Below are 25,590 nucleotides of genomic sequence, written 5' to 3' on the forward strand. Positions count from 1 at the left end.
CTGTTCCTCTCTCCAACCGTCATGTCAACTCTGATAACCTCACTAACACACAACAGTTAATATCTATCAGAAGACTATGGTTCTCACTGCCCCTGACAGAGACTGGGGTGGGTTTCTCAGTATGCATACTACCGTGCTCCACACTCTCATGCTCTGAGCGCATTCTCCGACAACCTTCTCTTGAGTACATTCTTGTGAGGTTGAGTGTGTGGAGAACGCATAAAACAATACATTTGAGAAGCAGTCACACTCCCCCAACTGTATTACCTCACGCTGCACCTCCCCATTCACTGAACCTTCTTTCAGCCAGGACAATGGCAACCATAGACAATACAAGAGGTACACAAACCAAATGTTTTACTGCATAATTATAAGCTAGATATGTGAACTGTAATAATCTAGCTAGCTAGCTAGTTAAACAGGCAAAATGTCCTAACACTAATGTTATGCAACGTAGATGTACATATTTTGTGGGTAGCTACCAATTCTTCGTGGCTAGCTAGCTTTCCAGTTTGCCCTATTGACTTACTATGGACATGGGACTTACCCATTCACTGAACGGTCTTTCAGCCAGGACAAGAGAGACGAAACAAGGCAACCGTTTTACTTCATAACTATCAGCTAGCTAAATGTAGCTAACCAGATAGTTTAAGAAGCAAAAATGACCTAAAACGAATAATAGGCAATAGATTCGTGGGTAGCTAGCGAACTATTCTTTGTGGCTATCTGGTTAGCTAACAGTAGTACCTAGCCCTATTGACCTATTATGGGCTTGCCAGAATTAACAGCATTTATTTACTAATGTATCAAGATCAAATATTGTAGTCAGGCAACACACGAGATGTGAAGAGGCAACACACGAGATGTGAAGAGGCAACACACGAGATGTGAAGAGGCAACACACGAGATGTGAAGAGGCAACACACGAGATGTGAAGAGGCAACACACGAGATGTGAAGAGGCAACACACGAGATGTGAAGAGGCAACACACGAGATGTGAAGAGGCAACACACGAGATGTGAAGAGGCAACATTTCATTGCCAAGTCGGAGTGTATTTTCTATCACTTCCGTTCAAATAATGGCCACAATTGATTTAAACACATTTAGCATATTTTTTAAGTGGTTTTGTTATATTTCTTTGCATACCTTCCGTTGAAGCTTGTGCATCGATGCATGCTTCAAAATATGTACAAACGGAGTACGCATTCGAGAAGTGCCCTCCATGCTCCGTTTCGCATACTTTCATTTGGACTCATACTCTGACCCTCCCGCGCTCCAATTTGCGTGCTTGGAGCACGGTAGTATGCATTTTGAGACACACCCAGAGAAAAATGAGGAAGACTGCGGTACCAGAGAGAGAGAATGAAGATCAACAGACCGGGAAAGAAAGAGATGAGGAACTGTGGAACCAGAGAGAATGAAGATCACGACTAGAGTACACACTTCACTAGACAGTGAGACATACTGAAAAGGCCTGACAAATCAGGAAGAGGCAGAGAGAAGGCAAAAGAGAGGTGAGGAAGACAGTGGTATTTAATGAAGATGAGAGAGATGAAAATGAGGACGACTACTCACTGCCCCAGACGGGGATGTTCTTGCTCTCGGTCTTCATGACGATAGAGGCCATGGTCATGGTGACGGGGATGGCGTCAAAGTAGGACGAGTGAGGGGCCAGGGTGAGGATGGGCGCCTGCGAGGGCGGAGCCGGTTCCCCTTTCACCGTCACCCAATGGAACCCTCCACAGAACCACATGGCACGCATGATCCCCCTCAGGGCGATGTCACAGATCCTGTAGGAGAGAGACTGATTGAGGGCGTGTGTGTTTATTTTCTATTTGACCTTTACTTATACAGTTAAGTAAATTAAGACTTGTTTGCAATTACGTCATGTTGCGCACACGTGTGTGTGTGTGTGTGTGTGTTTGCCCTGGCAATGTCAATTGTATCCAAACCTTCTTCAAATATTCCACAATATTTGTCATTATCAGGTGTTTCATTCATTTTATACACCGAGTGTACAAAACATTGAGTTACACCACCGTCGACAGCATTCCACAGGGATGCTGGCCCAGGTGGACTCCAAAGCTTCACACAACTGTGTCAAGTTGGCTGGATGTCCTTTGGATGGTGGACCATTCTTGATACACATGGGAAACTGTTGAGCATGAAAAACCCAGCAGCGTTGCAGTTCTTGACATACTCAAACGTGTGCGTCTGGCACCTACCACCATACCCCGTTCAAAAGGAACTTCAATATTTTATCCAGCCCATTCACCTTCTGAATGGCACACAAAACATCCATGTCTCAAGGCTTAACAATCCTTCTTTAACCTGTCTCCTCCCCTTCATCTACACAGAGTCATAGCATTTACTCCTAGCAGGTATTCCTAATGTTTTTCTGTCACTCGCTCACTCACACTGACACACACAGTGACAGGCGTACCTCCTCCACCAGGTCTCGGTCTCCACGGCCAGTTCAGATCGTCCCAGAGAGGCAGCGAAGGCAAAGGGCCAGGCCAGCAACATAAGGAGCACTGCAAAGAACAGGCGTACTGGGAACACAGTCACCGTCATCACACCGATCTGAAAGAGGGTGGTGGAGAGAGAGAGAGAGACTAAAGCAAATGGTCATGCATTCATCAATAAAAACACAGAGAAAGAGGGAAATAGAGGGGTACAAATGATCACATTTAAGCGATTGGCCCACAACACACAGGTAAGGACAAGCATCTCTTTTTGTAAAACTACTATAGCTTTGCCTTGGGCCTACACATTTTCCCTTGTATGAAATAAAATCCAATTTTATCAGTTGCGTAGACATATTTTGCAGACGTTCCAGCTCCAACAGTGCAGTATACCTAACAATACAAAGCAATACACAAACTCCAAAAATAAATAAATATCAGAACGAGCAATGTCAGAGTCCAGAATATAAAAGGGTCTGAATAAGTATGTGAATGTGAATGTGATAGTTTTTTATTTTTTCATTTGTCATTATGGAGTAGTGTGTAGATTGATGATCATTTTTTTAAATACATTTTACAATAAGGCTGTAACCTAAGAAAAAGTGGAAAATGTCAAGGGGTCTGAATACTTTCCAAAGGCCATGACTAGAAAAACAGTATATACATATGAAGTGGGTAAAACAGTACGTAAACATTAAAGTATGTTTTCTCCAGAGTGGTCAGTGCTGGTCTATTGATGAGCAGTGTGAGGATGAGGAAGAGAGCTAATAAATTAGATTGACCCATCAGGAACGGCTCTGTTGAAGTAGAGACTCGGGCTTGCCTTTAACCATCAACCATACAGCAATGACAGACATATAGCTAATCATCCCTCCTATCTTTCTCCTTGTTCACTCTACGCTCCTTATGTTAGCGCCATCATGGTCGATGCATACATTAGCTCATACAGAACAAAAAAGGTCATTAAGGTCAAAGGATCATCTGAGATCAAAGCTGATAACTATTGACCCGTCATCCCTTGCAAGGAATATGGTCATCTTGTGTGTGTGTGTGTCAGGGTCATGTCATCACGCCTAATAACAGGGTCAAAATGTCACGGCCAGAGGTGGAAAAGTACCCAATTGTAAAAGTAAAGATAAGTTAATAGAAAATGACTCAAGTAAATGTGAAAGTCACCCATTAAAATACTTGAGTAAAAGTCTAAAAAGTATTTGGTTTTAAATATACTTAAGCATCAAAGTACACTGCTCAAAAAAATAAATGGAACACTTAAACAACACAATGTAACTCCAAGTCAAACACTTCTGTGAAATCAAACTGTCCACTTAGGAAGCAACACTGATTGACAATACATTTCACATGCTGTTGTGCAAATGGAATAGACAACAGGTGGAAATTATAGGCATTTAGCAAGACACCCCCAATAAAAGGAGTGGTTCTGCAGGTGGGGACCACAGACCACTTCTCAGTTCCTATGCTTCCTGGCTGATGTTTTGGTCCACTTTTGAATGCTGGCGGTGCTTTCACTCTAGTGGTAGCATGAGACGGAGTCTACAACCCACACAAGTGGCTCAGGTAGTGCAGCTCATCCAGGATGGCACATCAATGCGAGATGTGGCAAGACGGTTTGCTGTGTCTGTCAGCGTAGTGTCCAGAGCATGGAGGCGCTACCAGGAGACAGGCCAGTAGATCAGGAGACGTGGAGGAGGCTGTAGGAGGGCAACAACCCAGCAGCAGGACCGCTACCTCCGCCTTTGTGCAAGGAGGAGCACTGCCAGAACCCGGCAAAATTACCTCCAGCAGGCCACAAATGTGCATGTGTCTGCTCAAACGGTCAGAAACAGACTCCATGAGGGTGGTATGAGGGCCCGACGTCCACAGGTGGGGGTTGTGCTTACAGCCCAACACCGTGCAGGACATTTGGCATTTGCCAGAGATTGGCAAATTCGCCACTGGCGCCCTGTGCTCTTCACAGATGGAAGCAGGTTCACACTGAGCACATGTGACAGACGTGACAGTCTGGAGACGCCGTGGAGAATGTTCTGCTGCCTGCAACATCCTCCAGCGGTGGGTCAGTCCTGGTGTGGGGTGGCATTTCTTCGTGTTGTGCTCGCCAGAGGTAGCCTGACTGCTAGGTACCGAGATGAGATCCTCAGACCCCTTATGAGACCATATGCTGGTGCGGTTGGCCCTGGTTTCCACCTAATGCAAGACAATGCTAGACCTCATGTGGCTGGAGTGTCAGCAGTTCCTGCAAGAGGAAGGCATTGATGCTATGGACTGGCCCGCCCGTTCCCCAGACCTGAATCCAATTGAGCACATCTGGGACATCAAGTCTCGCTCCATCCACCAACACCACGTTGCACCACAGACTGTCCAGGAGTTGGCGGATGCTTTAGTCCAGGTCTGGGAGGAGATCCCTCAGGAGACAATCCGCCACCTCATCAGGAGCATGCCCAGGCGTTGTAGGGAGGTCATACAGGCACGTGGAGGCCACACACACTACTGAGCCTCATTTTGACTTGTTTTAAGGACATTACATCAAAGTTGGATCAGCCTGTAGTGTGGTTTTCCACTTTAATTGTGTGACTCCAAATCTAGACCTCCATGGGTTGATAAATTTGATTTCCATTGATAATGTGTGTGATTTTGTTGTCAGCACATTCAACTATGTAAAGAAAAAAGTATTTAATAAGAATATTTCATTCATTCAGATCTAGGATGTGTTCCCTTTATTTTTTGGGCAGTGTATAAATAATTTCTCATTACACAGATAGCCAGGGACACACTCCAACATCATTTACAAAATAAGCAATTGTGTTTAGTGAGTCCACCAGATCAGAGGCAGTAGGGATGTTCTCTTGATAAGTGTGTGAATTGTCCAATGTTTCTGTCCTGCTAAGCATTCGAAACGTAACTAGTACTTTTGGGTGTCAGGGAACATGTATGAAGTAAAAGTACATTCTTTTCAGAAGGAATGTAGTGGAGTAAAAGTTGTCAAAAAGATATGTAGTCAAGTAAAGTACAGATATCCCAAAAAACAACTCAAGTAGTACTTTAAAGTGTTTTTTACTAAAGTAGAGGAGGAAGACTACCCACTGCCCCAGACAGCAAACACTGTCATTTCAGATCCCATCCCCCTCTATTCCTCTCCCTGGTCCTCTCTCCATCTCTAGAGATCTCTTCCCTCTCCTACTGGGTGTTACAGTAGTGTGTTGTTGTTCTCCATATTGTACATCTTATCTGTCTATTGCCTTCTCTCTATAATTATATTTCCCTCTCTCCATCTCTGCCTCCCTTCATTACAATGTGGTCTCCTTTCCTCTCTATAATTATATTTCCCTCTCTCCATCTCTGCCTCCCTCCATTACAATGTGGTCTCCTTTCCTCTCTATAATTATATTTCCCTCTCTCCATCTCTGCCTCCCTCCATTACAATGTGGTCTCCTTTCCTCTCTATAATTATATTTCCCTCTCTCCATCTCTGCCTCCCTTCATTACAATGTGGTCTCCTTTCCTCTCTATGATTTGCTTCTCCTCTCTTTCCTTGTTTAAAAGTAGCCTCGGCAAAATCTGACCATATCCGTGGAGGGAATTACTTTCTACAGACTTCCATATGCCATTGAAACCAGTAGCCTATTGTTTTATAAAGACTTCCATATGCAATTGAGACCAGTAACCTATTGTTTTATAAAGACTTCCATATGCAATTGAGACCAGTAACCTATTGTTTTATAAAGACTTCCATATGCAATTGAGACCAGTAACCTATTGTTTTATAAAGACTTCCATATGCAATTGAGACCAGTAACCTATTTCTCTCATGTTCTGTTTTGTTTTCTTTCTTTCATTGTCTGGTAGCAAAAATATGTGTGTACCCTACTGCCCTAAAAATGTTAAGAAAGAAAATGTTGACAAACATTTTAAGCTAAATGTCCTGATCTATTGCATCAGATTCATTGCTTTTTTAAAGTAGTTTTTTTAATGTAGCCTAGGCGTGGTTCTATGAATTTGGGATCTATCGTCCCACAACTGTGGGAAGGCAGGGGGTCTAGGTGCTTAGAGCGTTGGGCCACTACCCGAAATGTTGCTAGATCAAATCCCCGAGCTGACAAGGTAAAAATCTGTCGTTCCGCCCCTGAACAAGGCATTTAACCCACTGTTCCTAGGCAGTCAATATAATAATAATTTGTTCTTAACTGACAAGTTAAATAAAATACAAAATACAAACCAATAGAATAGGTCAACTTTTCTACTATGGTGTTAAGGAGATTGACATAGCGGTGCGTCCATAAAGCTAGGGGAAGCTAAGCCTAATTAGCCTATTCCTGTCTATACAGAAATAAATACATTCAAAATAGGCTACTAAAGCATGACTTGGCCAGAGGATCATTACTTTCCATTACACTTTTTTTTTTAAATATACATTGTGGATTGTTTCAAATTGCATTGCCTACAGTCTGAAGGAAAGGCAGCCTGAGTTGCGACTGTCAGTGGAAAGTAGAATCCGAGCCATGCATATCACAATATTTCAAAATTCAGTCGCTGGAAAACAGTTCTTAAAGCAAATGGCTATTTATGATTTTGTTGTCATGGAGGACAGATTGGGCTCATTGATTTGAGTTGAAAAATAAAATGTTGCGCTCTTGGAATAGCATGCTATAAGCACTAGTGAAAATTGCTATTTACATGTGAAAAATAAATGCAATATCAAATCAAAATGTATTTGTCACATGCACATGGTTAGCAGATGTTAATGCGAGTGTAGCGAAATGCTTGTGCTTCTAGTTCCAACAATGCAGTAATAACCAACGAGTAATCTAACCTAACAATTTCACAACAACTACCTTATACACACACACACACACACGTGTAAAGGGATGAAGAATATGTACATAAAGATATATGAATGAGTGATGGTACAGAACGGCATAGGCAAGATGCAGTAGATGGTATCAAGTACAGTATATACATATGAGATGAGTAATGTAGGGTATATAAACATTATATTAAGTGGCATTGTTTAAAGTGGCTAGTGATACATTTTTTACAGCAATTTTTCCATTATTAAAGTGGCTAGAGTTGAGTCAGTATGTTGGCAGCAGCCACTCAATGTTAGTGGTGGCTGTTTAACAGTGATGGCCTTGAGAAAGAAACTGTTTTTCAGTCCCTGCTTTGATGCACCTGTACTGACCTCGCCACTGCCTGTTCACCCCGCTATCATCCAGAAGGCTCAGGTGGTTTTTGTCCTTGATGATCTTTATGGCCTTCCTGTGTTATCGGGTGGTGTAGGTGTCCTGGAGGGCAGGTAGTTTGCCCCCGGTGATGCGTTGTGCAGACCCCACTACCCTCTGGAGAGCCTTACGGTTGTGCCGTACCAGGCGGTGATACAGCCCGACAGGATGCTCTCGATTGTGCATCTGTAAAGGTTTGTGAGTGCTGTTGGTGACAAGCCTAATTTCTTCAGCCTCCTGAGGTTGAAGAGGCGCTGCTGCTCCTTCTTCACCACGCTGTCTGTGTGGGTGGACCAATTCAGTTTGTCCGTGATGTGTACGCCGAGGAACTTAAAACTTACTACACTCTCCACTACTGTCCCGTCGATGTGGATAGGGGGGTGCTCCCTCTGCTGTTTCCTGAAGTCCACGATCATCTCTTTTGTTTTGTTGACGTTGAGTGTGAGGTTATTGTCCTGACACCACACTCCGAGGGCCCTAACCTCCTCCCTGTAGGCCGTCTCGTCGTTGTTGGTAATCAAGCCTACCACTGTAGTGTCATCTGCAAACTTGATGATTGAGTTGGAGGCGTGCATGGCCACGCAGTTGTGGGTGAACAGGAAGTACAGGAGAGGACTCAGAACACTCCCTTGTGGGGCCCCAGTGTTGAGGATCAGTGCGGTGGAGATGTTGTTACCTATCCTCACCACCTGGGGGGCGGCCCGTCAGGAAGTCCAGTACCCAGTTGCACAAGGCAGGGTGTCTGGTAGGGTGGAGAGATATGTTCCCTAGTCTCTCAAAGCACTTCGTGATAACGGACGTGAGTGCTACGGGGCGGGACGGTAGTCGTTATTCTCAGTTACCTTAGGTTTCTTGGGAACAGGAACAATGGTGGCCCTCTTGAAGCATGTGGGAACAGCAGACTGGGATAACGATTGATTGAATATGTCCGTAGACACACCAGCCAGCTGGTCTGCGCATGCTCTGAGGACGCGGCTGGGGATGCCGTCTGGGCCTGTAGCCTTGCGAGGGTTAACACGTTTAAATGTTTTACTCACGTCGGCTGCAGTGAAGGAGAGTCCACAGGTTTTGGTAGCGGGCCGTGTCAGTGGCACTGTATTGTCCTCAAAGCGAGCAACGAAGTTGCTTAGTCTGTCTGGGAGCAAGACATCCTGGTTTGCGACAGGGCTAGTTCTCTTTTTGTAATCCGTGATTGACTGTAGACCCTGCCACATACCTCGTGTCTGAGCCGTTGAATTGCGACTGTACTTTGTCTCTATACTGACGCTTAGCTTTTTTGATTGCCTTGCGGAGGGAATAGCTACATTGTTTGTATTCGGTCATGTTTCCGGTCACCTTGCCCTGATTAAAAGCAGTGGTTCGCGCTTTCAATTTTGCGCGAATGCTGCCATCAATCCACGTTTTCTGGTTTGGGAATGTTTTAATAGTTGTGGGTACGACATCGCCGATGCACTTGCTAGTAAACTCGCTCACCGATTCAGCGTATTCGTCAATGTTGTTGTTTGACGCAATGCGGAACAAATCCCAATCCCCGTGGTCGAAGCAATCTTGAAGCGTGCAATCAGATTGGTCGTACCAGCATTGTACAGACCTGAGCGGCGGAGCTTCCTGTATTAGTCTCCGTCTATAGGCAGGGAGCAACAAGATGGAGTCGTGGTCAGATTTTCCGAAAGGAGGGCGGGGAGGGCCTTATATGAGTCACGGAATAACAATGATCCAGGGTTTTACCAGCCCTGGTAGCACAATCGATATGCTGATAGAATTTAGGGAGTCTTGTTTTCAGATTAGCCTTGTTAAAATCCCCAGCTACAATGAATGCAGCCTCAGGATATTGGTCCCCCAAATTGGTCTACACGGACATGTTCTGGCCTGGTTTAGATCTTATCTGTCGGAAGATATCAGTTTGTCTCTGTGAATGGTTTGTCCTCTGACAAATCAACTGTAAATTTCGGTGTTCCTCAAGGTTCCGTTTTAGGACCACTATTGTTTTCACTATATATTTTACCTCTTGGGGATGTTATTCGAAAACATAATGTAAACTTTCACTGCTATGCGGATGACACACAGCTGTACATTTCAATGAAACATGGTGAAGCCCCAAAATTGCCCTCGCTAGAGGCATGTGTTTCAGACATAAGGAAGTGGATGGCTGCAAACTTTCTACTATTAAACTCGGACAAAACAGAGATGCTTGTTCTAGGTCCCAAGAAACAAAGAGATCTTCTGTTGAATCTGACAATTAATCTTAATGGTTGTACAGTCGTCTCAAATAAAACTGTGAAGGACCTCGGCGTTACTCTGGACCCTGATCTCTCTTTTGAAGAACATATCAAGACCATTTCGAGGACAGCTTTTTTCCATCTACGTAACATTGCAAAAATCAGAAACTTTCTGTCCAAAAATGATGCAGAAGAATTAATCCATGCTTTTGTCACTTCTAGGTTAGACTACTGCAATGCTCTATTTTCCGGCTACCCGGATAAAGCACTAAATAAACTTCAGTTAGTGCTAAATACGGCTGCTAGAATCCTGACTAGAACCAAAAAATTTGATCATATTACTCCAGTGCTAGCCTCTCTACACTGGCTTCCTGTCAAAGCAAGGGCTGATTTCAAGGTTTTACTGCTAACCTACAAAGCATTACATGGGCTTGCTCCTACCTATCTCTCTGATTTGGTCCTGCCGTACATACCTACACGTACGCTACGGTCACAAGACGCAGGCCTCCTAATTGTCCCTAGAATTTCTAAGCAAACAGCTGGAGGCAGCGCTTTCTCCTATAGAGCTCCATTTTTATGGAACGGTCTGCCTACCCATGTCAGAGACGCAAACTCGGTCTCAACCTTTAAGTCTTTACTGAAGACTCATCTCTTCAGTGGGTCATATGATTGAGTGTAGTCTGGCCCAGGAGTGGGAAGGTGAACGGAAAGGCTCTGGAGCAACGAACCGCCCTTGCTGTCTCTGCCTGGCCGGTTCCCCTCTTTCCACTGGGATTCTCTGCCTCTAACCCTATTACAGGGGCTGAGTCACTGGCTTGCTGGGGCTCTCTCATGCCGTCCCTGGAGGGGGTGCGTCACCTGAGTGGGTTGATTCACTGTTGTGGTCATCCTGTCTGGGTTGGCGCCCCCCCCCTTGGGTTGTGCCGTGGCGGAGATCTTTGTGGGCTATACTCAGCCTTGTCTCAGGATGGTAAGTTGGTGGTTGAAGATATCCCTCTAGTGGTGTGGGGGCTGTGCTTTGGCAAAGTGGGTGGGGTTATATCCTTCCTGTTTGGCCCTGTCCGGGGGTGTCCTCGGATGGGGCCACAGTGTCTCCTGACCCCTCCTGTCTCAGCCTCCAGTATTTATGCTGCAGTAGTTTATGTGTCGGGGGGCTGGGGTCAGTTTGTTATATCTGGAGTACTTCTCCTGTCCTATTCGGTGTCCTGTGTGAATCTAAGTGTGCGTTCTCTAATTCTCTCCTTCTCTCTTTCTCTCTCTCGGAGGACCTGAGCCCTAGGACCATGCCCCAGGACTACCTGACATGATGACTCCTTGCTGTCCCCAGTCCACCTGGCCATTTACAATGTTTACAAACATTGGAGAAAAACAAGTTTATATTTTGGGTTCTCATGGAGTGTGACAGTTGAACTAAGCTCATGAGGAATTTATAAGTTAAATTCTTCAAGAATCAATGGAAATAAACTTTTCAGGACCCTGTCTTTCAAAGATAATTAATAAAAATCCAAATAACTTCACAGATCTTCATTGTAAAGGGTTTAAAACGCTGTTTTCCATGCTTGTTCAATGACCCATAAACAATTAACGAACATGCACCTGTGGAACGGTCGTTAAGACACTAACAGCTTACAGACGGTAGGTAATTAAGGTCACAGTTAGGAAAATTTAGGGACACTAAAGAGGCCGTTCTTGCATGTTGCAAGGAGGCATGAGGACTGCAGATGTGGCCAGGGCAATAAATTGCAATATCCTTACTGAGACAGCGCTACAGGGAGACAGGATGGACAGCTGATCGTCCTCGCAGGGGCAGACCACGTGTAACAACACCTGCACAGGATCGGTACATCCGAACATCACAGCTGCGGGACAGGTACAAGATGGCAACAATAACTGCCTGAGTTACACCAGGAACAAACAATCCCTCCATCAGTGCTCAGACTGTCCGCAATAGGCTGAGAGAGGCTGGACTGAGGGCTTGTAGGCCTGTTGTAAGGCAGGTCCTCACTAGACATCACCGGCAACAACGTCACCTATGGGCACAAACCCACCGTCGCTGGACCAGACAGGACTGGCAAAAAGTGCTCTTCACTGACGAGTCATGGTTTTGTCTCACCAGGGATGATGGTCGGATTCGCATTTATCATTGAAGGAATGAGCGTTACACCGAGGCCTGTATTCTGGAGCGGGATCGATTTGGAGGTGGAGGGTCCGTCATGGTCTGGGGCATTGTGTCACAGCATCATCGGACTCAGCTTGTTGTCATTGCAGGCAATCTCAATGCTGTGCGTTACAGGGAAGTCATCCTTCTCCCTCATGTGGTACCCTTCCTGCAGGCTCATCCTGACATGACCCTCCAGCATGACAATGCCACCAGTCATACTGCTCATTCTGTGCATGATTTCCTGCAAGACAGGAATGTCAGTGTTCTGCTATGGCCAGCGACGAGCCCGGATCTCAATCCCATTGAGCACGTCTGGGACCTATTGGATCAGTGGGTGAGGGCTAGGGCCATTCCTCCCCCAGAAATGTCCAGGTACTTGCAGGTGCCTTGGTGGAAGAGTGGGGTAACATCACACAGCAAGAACTGGCAAATCTGGTGCAGTCCATGAGGAGATGCACTGCAAAACTTAATGCAGCTGGTGGCCACACCAGATACTGACTCTTACTTTTGATTTTGACCCTCCCCTTTGTTCAGGGACACATTATTCCATTTCTGTTAGTCACATGCCTGTGGAACTTGTTCAGTTTATGTCTCAGTTGTTGAATCTTATGTTCATACAAATATTTACACGTGTTAAGTTTTCTAAAAATAAACGCAGTTGACAGTGAGAGGACGTTTCTATTTTTGCTCAGTTTAGATATGTACACACACTACCGTTCAAAAGTTTGGGGTCATTTAGAAATGTCCTTGTTTTTTAAAGAAAAGCACATTCTTTGTCCATTAAAATAACATCAAATTGGTCAGAAATACAGTGTAGACATTGTTAATGTTGTAAATGACTATTGCAGCTGGAAACTGCTGATTTTTATTGGAATATCTACAAAGGAGTACAGAGGCCCATTATCAGCATCCATCACTCCTGTGTTCCAATGGCACGTTGTGTTAGCCTTTTAAAATGATAGACTTGGATTAGCTAATGGATCATTAGAAAACCATTTTGCAATTATGTTAGCACAGCTGAAAAATGTTGTCCTAATTAAAGAAGCAATACAACTGGCTTTCTTTAGACTAGTTGGGTATCTGGAGCATTAGCATTTGTGGGTTCGATTACAGGCTCAAAATGGCCAGAAACAAAGAACTTTGTTCTGAAACTCGTCAGTATATTCTTGTTCTGAGAAATGGCTATTCCATGCAAGAAATTGCCAAGAAACTGAAGATCTCGTACAACGCTGTGTACGACTCCCTTCACAGAACAGCGCAAACTAGCTCTAACCAAAATAGAAAGAGTGGGAGGCTCCAGTGCACAACTGAGCAAGAGGACAAGTACATTAGTGTCTAGTTTGAGAAACAGATGCATCAAGTCCTGAACTGGCAGATTCATTAAATAGTACCTGCAAAACACCAGTCTCAGCGTGACCAGTGAAGAGGTGACTCCGGGAGGCTGGCCTTCTAGGCAAAGTTGCAAAGAAAATGCCATATCTCAGACTGGCCAATAAAAATAAAAGATTCAGATGGGAAAAAAGGATAGACAGTGGACAGAGGAACTCTGCCTAGAAGAGCAGCATCCCGGAGTCACCTCTTCACTGTTGACATTGAGACCGGTGTTCTTCGGGAGGAAAAAAAATGTTTGGCAGTGAAACAAGGCTACTCAGGCGAGAAAATAACCTCACCCAAATGTATAGCCCCATTGGAAAATATAAATGGGCTGTTTGAAAATGTGAGGGAAAATTTATTTTATTTTTAAATATATATTTTTTTGTAAATGTGAACCACATTTGTATTTGGTGTACCCTAGTTTGGGAATACCTGGACTACACCACTACGGTCATCCTTACCCCCACGCGTTTTTTCGAATTGGATAATCTTTGGATGCCAACGGCAGTCGTACCATTTGAAGAAATCACTTGGAATGTAGCCTACAAAAGCCTATTCCTGCTCTTTTCCCACAATCCATCAAACTCATTTGGTGTGTCATCATAGTGGTCTCTGACTTGTGGTCAGACTCGCTCAGGTGGCACAAACCTTTTTTTCCCCAATTCTGATTTGAATGTCATTGAGAAAACAGAGAAGTGTCAAAGATTTGTCTTATTGGCACCATGGGAGAGCATCGGCCATATACCCAGTGAGTGCACACTGCACACGTTCACTCTATCATTGTGGGTCAGTGCCACGTAAAAGTTAGTTTTTGAACAATAACTACCTCATCCAGTCATATTCTATTTTTTATTTATTTTTATTTCACCTTTATTTAACCAGGTAGGCTAGTTGAGAACAAGTTCTCATTTGCAACTGCGACCTGGCCAAGATAAAGCATAGCAGTGTGAACAGACAGAGTTACACATGGAGTAAACAATAAAAAATTATTTCTCTCCCACCTTCTCATTAGGCATATTATATGACCAATGTCATTTTTATTGATCGGTTTATCAGTTTCAGCAGAGTAGGCGATCCTGTAATTTGTCATATTTGCATGAAATGTGTTTTTCCCCAAGCAAAGAAAGAAATGTATCTGATAGGGCCTATAGCCCAGGTCTCTACACTACATGCATTGAACGGTATTTGAGTTATATTATGACTATCCAAATCTACTCGTCACATTACACATAGTAGGCCCTCTTACATACTATACTGTAAGTCTGCACATGCGATGATGCATGGAATGTTTTATTATAAAGGTGAATTTTTATGGACAAAATGTGCTTCCCCAATCTTGAATCTCACGCTCCGCCAATGCATAGGCTAGTGATCTTTTAAGATTCATTACCATAACCTAAATATGATTTGTCATTGTGAGCACCATGGGTGGACGCCATAATCAGGTTAGGTAGGCAACAAACATATATTAGTCCGGTACATTTCTCAAATGTCCGGTAAATTAAAATGCTGCCGGTCAAACGGAAACCCTGGCGCACACGTAGGGGTGGGTCTCTGCCCTATAAAGGCGTCCTCATGCATATATTATGACAGCACTTTCTGACGATTTTTCTGGTCTACTGCAAGATTATTCATTTTTTTAAACTTTGTGCACATGACAGTTTTCTCGAGGCAAGCCGAAGTTCGGTTGCCTAAGTGTATGCCCCTTCGTCCGTGATTGGTCAACAGTAGGGATTCCTCAATTAAAATGGTTGTTGACTCATTTTCATGCATTTAGTTTTTTTATACTTTTATACAGCAAACATCTTAGTTAAATGTACAACTGCACAACTAAGATCTCCTCCACAAAAACAGCCAACTTAATGACAGATTGTGAGTTACCTTACACTGAACAAAAAAATAAATGCAACATGTAGAAATGCAACAAGTGTTGGTCCCATGTCTCATGAGCTGGAATAAAAGATCCCAGAAATGTTTCATACACACAAACTTCACTATCAAATTTTGTGCACAAATTTGTTTACATCCCTGTTAGTGAGCATTTCTCCTTTGCCAAGATAATCTATTCACCTGACAGGTGGGGCATATCAAGAAGCTTGATCCTTACACTGCTGCACCTTGTGCAGGGGACAATAAAAGGCCACTTTAAAATTTGCAGTCATAACACAATGCCACAGACGTCTCAAGTTAAGGGAGCGTGCAATTGGCATGCTAACTGCAGGAATATCCACCAGAGCTGTTGGCAGAGAATTTAATATTCATTTCTCTACCATAAGCCACCTGCAACATAATTTTTGAGAATTTCACAGTACGTCCAACCGGCCTCACAATCGCAGACCACCCGTAACCACACCAGCCCAGGACCTCCAAATCTGGCTTCTTCACCTGCAGGATCGTCTGAGACCAGCTACCTGGAAACCAAAGAATTTCTTCACAAACCGTCAGAAACCGTCTCAGGGAAGCTAATCTGCATGCTTGTCGTCCTCACCAGGATCTTTACCTGATTGCAGTTCGGCGTCCTAAACGACTTCAGTGAGCAAATTCTCACCGTCGATGGCCACTGGCACGCTGGAGAAGTGTGCTCTTCATTAATGAATCCCGGTTTCAACTGTACTGGGCAGTTATAGCGTGTATGGCGTTGTGTGGGCAAGAGGTTTACTGATGTGAACGTTGTGAACAGAGTGCCTCATGGTGGCGTTGGGGTTATGATACAGGCAGGAATAAATCTACAGACAAACACAGTTGCATTTTATCGATGGCAATTTGAATGCAAAGAGATAGTGGCATGATCCTGAGAACCATTGTCGTGCCATTCATCCGCCGCCATCACCTCATGTTTCAGCATGATAATGCACGGCCCCATGTCGCACGGATCTGTACACAATTCATGGAAGCTGAAAATGTCCCAGTTCTTCCATGGCTGCATACTAACCCAACATGTCACCCATTGAGCATGTTTGGGATGCTCTTATTAACAGAAGCTGCTATTATTTAGTTGCATCATCAGTGCCGCCAGGGAGAATTGCAAACCCCAAGGACTTCAGCTCCCTGGGCTAACTAACACTAACTAAATGTCAACAAACACGGTGTATGACAGCGTGTTCCAGTTCCCACCAATATCCAGCAACTTCTCTTCAATGGCTGTGTGGAGTGGTGAAAACATTCCACAAGTCAAAATCAACAACCTGATCAACTCTTTGCAAAGGAGACGTGTTGGGCTGCAAATGGTGGTCAAGCCAGATACTGACTGGTTCTGATCCACGCCCTTATCTTTTTTTTTTTTTTAAGGCATCTGTGACCAACAGATGCATATCTGTATTCCCAGTCATTAGGCCCTGATCTATGGATTTCACAAATTAACTGATTTCCTGTAACTCAATAAAATTGTTGAAATAGTTGCATGTTGCATTTATATTTCTGTTCAGTGTAGATTCATTCAGACTATTTTGAGGAAGTGTATACTGGATACTGAGTCAAACAGTACTAGGAGTTCTACTTGGGGCCAATTGAACCCAGACGCCTTAACTCCCCATCTGTCCTTCAGAACCAATCCACCCATCTGCTGCTGCTAGGGCCACACACACACATCACAATGGTCTTTGGAATCTTGGTTTGTTGACCTTCGTGGTTGTCAAATATAACAAAATATCCCTCTCTTTCTACCTCTTCCACATCCCCCCTCTTTCTTCCTTCCGGTCTATGTCACCGATAGCCCCAAGCCCCAATCCCTTCTTTTTCCTCCATCCCCTGCACTCCCTCTCTTTTTTCTATCCCTGTACTGTCACTGATAGTATGACCTTTCCATCCTCCGCCTCTCTCCCACCCATCTCCCTCCTTCCGGTCTGTGGGGGATAGTCCCAGATCCCCCTCTGGGTGTGTCTGTCAGTCTAATGAACCAACAGCTTGAAGTGCTTATTAGCAGAAGCTGATGTTATTATTTAGTTGCATCATAAGTGCCGCCAGGAAGAAACGCAAACCAGAAGGACTTCAGCTCTGCGAGGGCTAACTGAACCTAACTAATGTCAACACACACACAGGCCCCTCAAAGAATGCAGACCTTATCCATAGGCTAAATGGCAGACAGAGACACTACAATAGAGATTCAGTCAGTGAGTGACTTCTTTATTAGGGACGTTTTGTTAGTTCATTGTGAAGTTAATTCATTTGGGGTGTTTTTGTTGTTTTGCAAACTCCTCTTCTTCAAAAATAGGCTGTCTGGGAGAGAGAGAGAGGCCTGAGGTAGGAATGTACTTACATGTGTTGGTGTGACACACACACACACACACACTAAAACGTGTTACCCAGTTATATGACTGTTGCCAGCTGAGTGAAGGGAACTAGTGTTTATCTTCAGGCAGAGAGAGAAAGGCAGCTCTTAAATGAACCAGTGTGTGTGTGTGTGTGTGTGTACATAGAATGGAAAAACACACCTGGACAACTTCACAGTAAGCGCAGGTAGTAGGCTAGTGAGAACAAGACTGAGATAGTGAACGGTAGTATGGGTCTAACTCAACTAGCAACCTTCACAACTCTAATTGGCCCAAGTGTATGTGTGTGTACTTCAGCCCAAGTAACATCCACCTTTTTCTGTCCAACTAGCCTAACTATTACTTTGATCTGAGTTTAACAATAATGTAGATGTAATCTTTGACAGACATGCAACAGCAATGCAATTGGATACACTGTGACAGTCTTCTAAGAAATACAATTTAAAAGGCCAACGTGCTTGTGTTACAATAGAAAAGACACACTCATTTCCAGAGGCTTGGCCTAGATCCAGAGACTGGAATAATTAGCACCAGATTCAGAAGCTAAATGCTGTTCCAAAGTCTCTGTCCTTTCTGTTCCTTTATCGAGTTATGTTCTTCCCCTTGTCTCTGTCTGCAGTGTGTGTGTCGACATTATGTGTAAAGTGTGTGTGCATGTGCACACGTGTGTGTGTGTGTGTGTGTGTGTGTGTGTGTGGCTGTGTGCAAAGCAAGCCTCCTGCTGCAGGAGTAAACTTGTTCGCCGTGTTTCTCTCCCACTGCTGGCACAAAATGTTCTGTGCCAAAATAGAGGCAAGTTTCCTGGACACTGTTGAGAAGGGCTCTCCATCCCTGTTCCTGGAGAGCTACCGTCCTGTAGGTTCACTCCAACTCTCATCTAGCGCACTTGATTCTAATAATGACCTGGTTGATAAACTGAATCAGGTTAGTTATAACTGGGGTTGGAGTGAGAATGTACAGTGAAAGGCATGCTTGCAGTTCTACAGCAAAGAAAACAGATAGGAGTGGTTTCTTTAACCGTTTGAGACTATAACCAGAGCTACCTTTCTTCTTCCTGCGTGATTTCGATTTTCAATACGTCGCAGGCCGTTTTAAACTAATCCTGGGTCGCTAATTATTGGTTTGATAAACAACGTTGTTCAGTCGCATTACCTAGCTAGCTAACAACCAAGTAACTTGAAAGTAGGTCTAGGAAAATTTTATTGGCAGAGGAAGAAAGCTCTGCTACTCATGTGCTTTAAAATATAGGACTCATATAGGCCTAATGTAAGGACTCATATAGGCCTAATGTATGCCTAAACTATCAAAAATTTCTTTCTGGTGCTCCTTACATTCTGTTTGGTGCTTAATGTTTTTTAAAGTGGTGTGTATGGGTTTGTGGACGACGGAGTGGTGTGTGTGTTTATGAGAGGGAGACAAAGTGAATGTGTGAGGGAGTGTGTGGTAACTGAAGAGTAAAGAAGGTTCTATGCAGTTTTCCCAATTGCCACAATGACATGCAGATCATTATGCATGCATATTCCTCCCTATTCCTCCAGCCAAGTCACAGGTAGGCCTTTGCAACTATGAGCAAAGTAGCCATTCTATTCAGTGTTATTATACAGTGTGAAGTTAAATTCGATATATGTTGTATTGAGTAGAAGTGTGAATACAGCCCCACATTGGAGGTGTCATATTACCCATAAAACCTAGCGGTCAAGCGGGGAAATGGTTCCAATCGTTTTTCCACCCTTCATTTTCCCATAGGGAATTTTAGGAACACTTAAAATAAAGGCTGTGCTTCGTGCCGGCTTACCCTGACGTGATGTTTTAATAACCATGGAAATCTCTCTCGTACAAGGTGAATTATCAATATAGTCAGCGCTACTTACTCTGATAGGAACATGCTATTTAGCATCAAAGTAGACATTGTGTAAGACTACAAATCCCTGCAAGCTCCTTCACGTCATCTCTAGTGGACACCTTCGCTAACAGGTAGTGTCAATTTAAAACTTCCTACTTGGCCTGGTATTGTATCGTGACAACACTACAGGAGGGTAGCTCTCCAGGAACAGGGTGGGAGAGCCCTGCTGTACAGTATATGGCGGACAGTGACTGGGACACACCCTAGTCCTGGGGCTGTGTGAGAGCCGAGAGACCAAGGAAACAGGAACGGGACATACCATATTTCCTGCACTTATAGGAAGAACGCCTGGTATACTTTCTAATGTTTTTGTAATGAAAGTCAGTTACATTTCTCTCACTCCTCAAAATACTAACTAGCTACACACATTCGCTAGAATGTTACGGTCAGGAAATGGAACACTTGGTGCAAATTAGGAAGATCATTTTCTGAACGATGCCATATGCTACAGCCATTCTGTCCTTTGCAGCATGGTCTCATAGTGACAACTGCATGTCCAAGCCCCATGGCTGTGTTTAGAAGGCTAAACAGAGAGCATGGGGACAACTGTGTGTGTGTGGTCTTGTTCTTCTATCCAATGAGGCCAAAGGCCATTTTAAACTTAAGGTGTAGAGATTAAGGTTAGGGGAAATAGGATTTTGAATATAAAAAACAAAAAGTAGAACTCCATGAGGATATAAGAATGTGTGTGTAATCAAATTGTTTTGGGGCATACACAGTTTAGCAGGTGTTATGCAGATGCAGCGAAATGCTTCTGTTTATTAACGTTATTTCCTATCAATCAATGAGATAGAGAAAGAATGTGTGTGTGACCCAGATCTATTCAAAAGCCACAGTAGGCAACCCTCCCTTTAACAGTGAACGCTGTCCAGTCATTTAGGACAACCGTTTTACAGTTGACTGCTATTATTGGACGTGGAAATCCAATGCCAACGTTTGACATGCAAATGATGAAAATCATTATCACCAATTCAATAGCTACAAAACGTTGGCTCTGGTATTTTGTAAATAAAGTCTTCTTTATTTGTTTATTATTTTCTTAATTACAGCATATGTTTAGATTTGAGTTGAGTCCCAGAATGTAGCTTATGGTCGAGATATACCAATTATTCTAGCAACATGCAACAACAAGCTTAAAAGGGACGGAAAACTTGGTGGGCGGAGAAAAATCAAGTATCTACTAGTAGCTAGCCTGCTAGTACCTACTGTAGAACATAGTAATGTTAACTGTCTAGCTAACAGGCGAAATAAAACATCAACACATAATTTGAATGTTCATTAGATACGATGTCATGAAAAGTTGAACGGTTGCTTACCCTGATTTTCTCCAAGGGAGTGAATCGTAACTCGTGAACGAAAGGATTTCTGAACGGGGGAGGCAAGTCCGACCCATCTTCATTCTCCGAGGAATGATGCTGCTTATTTGGCAACTTCATAACTGAAAACAAATAAACAAACAGTTATCAGTTAGCAACAGGTTCTCTTCCACAATAAACAGGCAATGCTTCTTTGAAATCGACTATGTAGGCTAGCTACACCGTGCTGATCTGTCGGCTCGAGGACCATCAATTCGTTCTCGTCTGTGAGGGAGATGACGTATGTGTGGTGAGCAACAATACAGTATTCGGTTGTTTGCCTTAAATAAAAGTTCTCCAAGTTCCCCATCTAGTTGGACTAGATTCTAAACAGGTTTGGGATGTTGCTATATTGGATCAACTGAAGACAATAATTAGTTAATTTGACAAAAGTAAAAAATCTGTTGAAATCGCACTGTGATGTATTAGACGTCAGAATTGCATTGGAGGCATACTTATATTGCAATGTATAGTCTTACCTATGGCTCTTGGGTCCATGAAATGGGCTATCAGCCTACTCAGTGACACTCAGAACACATCTGTGAAGAGCATAGGTGGGGCTGTTCATTACAATATGAATGGTGATTTCCCACAAAGTCCCACAATAACAGTTGTGACACTAATATGTGTGTGTGGGGGGGGGGGGGACTCATGATGAGTTCCCTTTTTTTGTGGCACCCACCCCCATCAAAGTTGCCCATCCTTGGTCTTGTCCAATTGTGGCATGAATCCACTATTTTAACCGTTTACATGTTTCCATTGGGACTTTTATTCTGAAGGCAAACCGCCGATTCCACTATTGTTGTTCACAACACACTGGTAGGGAGATAGATGTGGGGCGGTGAAGGGAGGATGGCTAATTTGAGCATGCAGGGACTGCGCACGCGTATTAAGGAGTCCCTTTTTCTGAGATCACTTTGGAAGGTGTAGGATCCTTTTAACATTTTTGTTGTACAGTGGTGCCACAAATACAGCACACAGGCACAGGCACACACACATACACAGGCACACACACAGACACAGGCACACACACAGACACAGGCACACACACAGACACAGGCACACACACATACACAGGCACACACACATCGATAACTGATATGTGTCTTTGAGAAGTGCCAGATACCTTTGAGTGTGTGTGTGTACGAATATGTGTGTGAAGTTGTAGTGCTTCCTCTCTCACCTGATCCACCAATAAATGTGTTACTCAGTGCAGATTAGTCTCATTGACTAGACGTAAAATAGTAAACATAAATCTGGGACACTCAAATTAGCATAATATGTTATGTTAGGTATGGTTACATAAGATAGAAGGTTACTTGAGGCAAAAATGATAGGAGGGTGGTTGGTCGGAGGGGTGAGCGTATAACGGAAACATCTAGCAAAGTGTTCGAATCTCATCACGGACAACTTCAGCTTTTTAGCTACTTTGCAATTACATAGCATACAATTAGCCACAACAAATTGTAATCCTAACACACCATACGTTTTGCAAAATAGTAACATATTGTACCTTTTGTAAATCTGTAACATATTGTATGAATTGAAATTCATAATATATCATAGGGAATAGATGATGGACAGTCACAAATGAATAATTAACAAACACAGACAAAATAATATGAAATGAGTTTGAAGTCTTTGGGTCTCTCTTGTTTTAGCCTGGTCTCATAGACTAGACGTAACATAATAAAAGTACACTCAAATTACACTGAACAAAAATATAAATGCAACATGTAAAGTGTTGGTCCCATGTTTCATGAGCTGAAATAAAAGATCCCAGAAACGTTCCATATGCACAAAGAGCTTATTTCTCTCAAATGTTGTGCACACATTTGTTTACATCACTGTTGTGAGAATTTCTCCTTTGCCAAGATAGTCATCCACCTGACAGGCGTGTTATATCCAGAAGTTGATTAAACAGCATGATCATTCAACAGGTTCACCTGCTGCTGGGGACAATAAAATACCATTCTATAATGTGCAGTTTTGTCACACAACAATGCCAAGATTTGAGGGAGTGTGCAGTAGGCATGCTGACTGCAGGAATGTACACCAGAGCAGGTGCCAGATAATTGAATGTTCTCTACCATACGCTGCCTCCAACATTGTTTTAGAGAATTTGGCCGTATATCCAATCGGCCTCACAACCGCAGACAACATGCAAACACGCCAGCCCAGGACCTCCACATCTGGCATTCTTCAGCTGCGGGATCGTGACTACTAGACCAGCCACCTGGACAGCTGATGAAACTCTGGGTTTGCATAACCCGAAGAATTTCTGCACAAACTGTCAGAAACCGTCTCAGGCAAGCTTATCTGCGTGCTCGTCTGCGCAAATGCTCACCTTCGATGGCCACTGGCACGCTGGAGAAGTGTGCTCTTCACGGATGAATCCCTGTTTCAACTGTACCGGGCAGATGGCAGACAGCTTGTATGGCATCGTGTGGGCAAGTGGTTTGCTGATGTCAGCGCTGTGAGAATGTATTATTATTGTTCATTCAGTATGGATGTCATAATAATTTGGGATGATTTTCATTGAAAGTTCTCTCTCTATCAGGACAGGAGAGGCCCTGCCAGAGAAACAACAGCAGGGTCAACAGTTAAAGAATAATTCCCGTTAAATTCAAATAATGAATCACACACTGACAAGGTGGTTCCTATGTGACTGTGACCAGAAGCTTGATTTACGTACATGCCAGTCCATAAAGTCAACCACGAGGTCAATATTATTTATACTACTGACTGCCAGGCTTGGAAACCCATGCACTTCACCCACACACACCCACACACACCCACGTTATGTTCTTCTTTCCTCATGGGGACATAAAGTGAATTTCCATTCAAATTCCTATTTTCCCTAACCCTTTCCCTAACCCCACAACCTAAATCTAAATCCTAAACCTAACACTAACCTCTTACTCAAACCCTACCCTTAAACCTAATTGTAACCCTAACCCTAACCCTAACCCCTAAGCTTAAAATAGCCTTTGTCCTCATGGGGATGTGGGAAATGTTGTTTTACTGTCCCTGTGAGGAATTTAGGTCCCCACAAGGATAGAAGAACCAATCCACCAGATTACTCCACTTCGAGTCACACAGTACTGAAAGAGATGGCTAGGTGGCTATTGCAGTTGCCAAGATTTTTGTTTATTGAAAAATATCTCAAAGTAGACAATCCGGTTTCCAGAGCTCAGGTGATTGCACATTGGTGGCCGTCAATACTGCACTATGTGCATTTCATAATGTTACTGTGTGTCTTTGTCCTACTGAGAATGCTCTGCACAAAAAAAGTAATCCTGGATTCATAATTGGAAAAACATTTAGTAAATTAAGATCTAATACCTCCCTCTTCAAACTGTAAGGAAATGGAAATACAACTTATGACAAGGCTTATTGATAACCTCAGCATATATTTTTTATTCACCAAACATCAGACTCTAGCTAGCACTAACTGTAACAAGGGCATGACTATCTGGTTTGCATAGATCGGGGATGTGCCCGGGTGCCCCCCACACCCCATTTTAGTGCCCCCCCCTAGTGAAAGCTAAAACAAAACATTTAAGTTTTAAAGTTCATTTCCTGCAATTCTACACATTGTTTTTTTCACCATGGGGTGGAGGGGTGATTTTGCAATTTTCTAACTCATTCAATTTCATTTTGCCATGGGGCGCATATTTTCTTTTGCAGTTTTACAGCTAAATGTTTGCCATTTTTAATATGATAATCAATGGGCCCCGGGCGGTAAAGCAACCATGGCCGCTAGACTAACTTACCAATGGAAGAAAAAAACATGGGCAAGGTTAATTAGGCCTTTCCTGCAGTCACTGACCAAAAGCCTCTTTGGCCTCATGGGTGGAATGTTATTCATATATTTTCCCTTTTTAAAAACCTGACCAATTCAGTGTTTCTATGTCAAATAGTTTTGTTATATTTCAGTCTTCTGTGAAGTACATAAAGTGTAATATTGTGATCCAAACTCACAATTGAATACATTTCAACTCTATATCTGACATTCATTTCAATATCTGACATGGTACAGGTGTCTTCTTTTTCTAAGCTCATAACCATGTGTGTGAGGTGTACACTTTGTTTCTAAGTGGATTTGTTTAAGACTACCAAGAATCACTCTGTGTGACCCCGATTTAGCCCACTGCAATTCAAGGTACTGCTGACGCACAACCAAATTTCAAAATTGCACCTTGTGTATTCTACTATTCTAACTCTCAACAGTAAGTTGAGACACCGACTGAGACCCCCCCCCCAAAAAAAAAATACTGTATATATATATAAATATATATGTATTTATTTCATTGGTGTGCGGGCCTACAAAATGGGGGCCACCAGTTGCCCATCCCTAGCATACATAATACAGGATGTGGCTAAATGTCTCACTGCTGCAATCAGTCAAAATGAGAAGCTTTATTCCACTTTCAAATGTAGCCTATATGTTGGATAATTGCTTGAATCTAAATTACATGTCAGCATGGATACACATGGTTTTTACACAGCTCACAAAAAGCAGTGAGTAGTTAAATAATTACATTGAGTCCAGGAATATAAATGATTGGTACAGAGGAAAGCAATAGGCAAATTAGACCTTGGATAT

General features: G+C 43.3%; 1 protein-coding gene across 2 annotated transcripts in view; it reads right to left on the reverse strand.

The window, feature by feature from the left end:
- LOC109903460 (lysophosphatidylcholine acyltransferase 1) overlaps nt 1-21,237 on the reverse strand; it is a 35,510-nt gene extending 14,273 nt beyond the window's left edge. The window contains exons 1-4 of one of the 2 annotated variants that reach the window (XM_020500195.2): nt 21,165-21,237; nt 20,943-21,064; nt 2,446-2,585; nt 1,578-1,792 (exon numbers count right to left, since the gene is read on the reverse strand). In XM_020500195.2, coding sequence (XP_020355784.1) covers nt 1,578-1,792; nt 2,446-2,585; nt 20,943-21,064; nt 21,165-21,192 — 505 coding nt within the window. In that variant the 5' untranslated portion in view covers nt 21,193-21,237. Of the gene's footprint in view, nt 1-1,577; nt 1,793-2,445; nt 2,586-20,942 lie in introns of both variants that reach the window. The other variant, XM_020500196.2, reaches the window with a different exon arrangement.
- Nucleotides 21,238-25,590: the final 4,353 nt, after the last annotated feature.

The sequence above is a fragment of the Oncorhynchus kisutch genome, linkage group LG14, assembly GCF_002021735.2.
Source record: "Oncorhynchus kisutch isolate 150728-3 linkage group LG14, Okis_V2, whole genome shotgun sequence".
Taxonomy (NCBI): domain Eukaryota; kingdom Metazoa; phylum Chordata; class Actinopteri; order Salmoniformes; family Salmonidae; genus Oncorhynchus; species Oncorhynchus kisutch.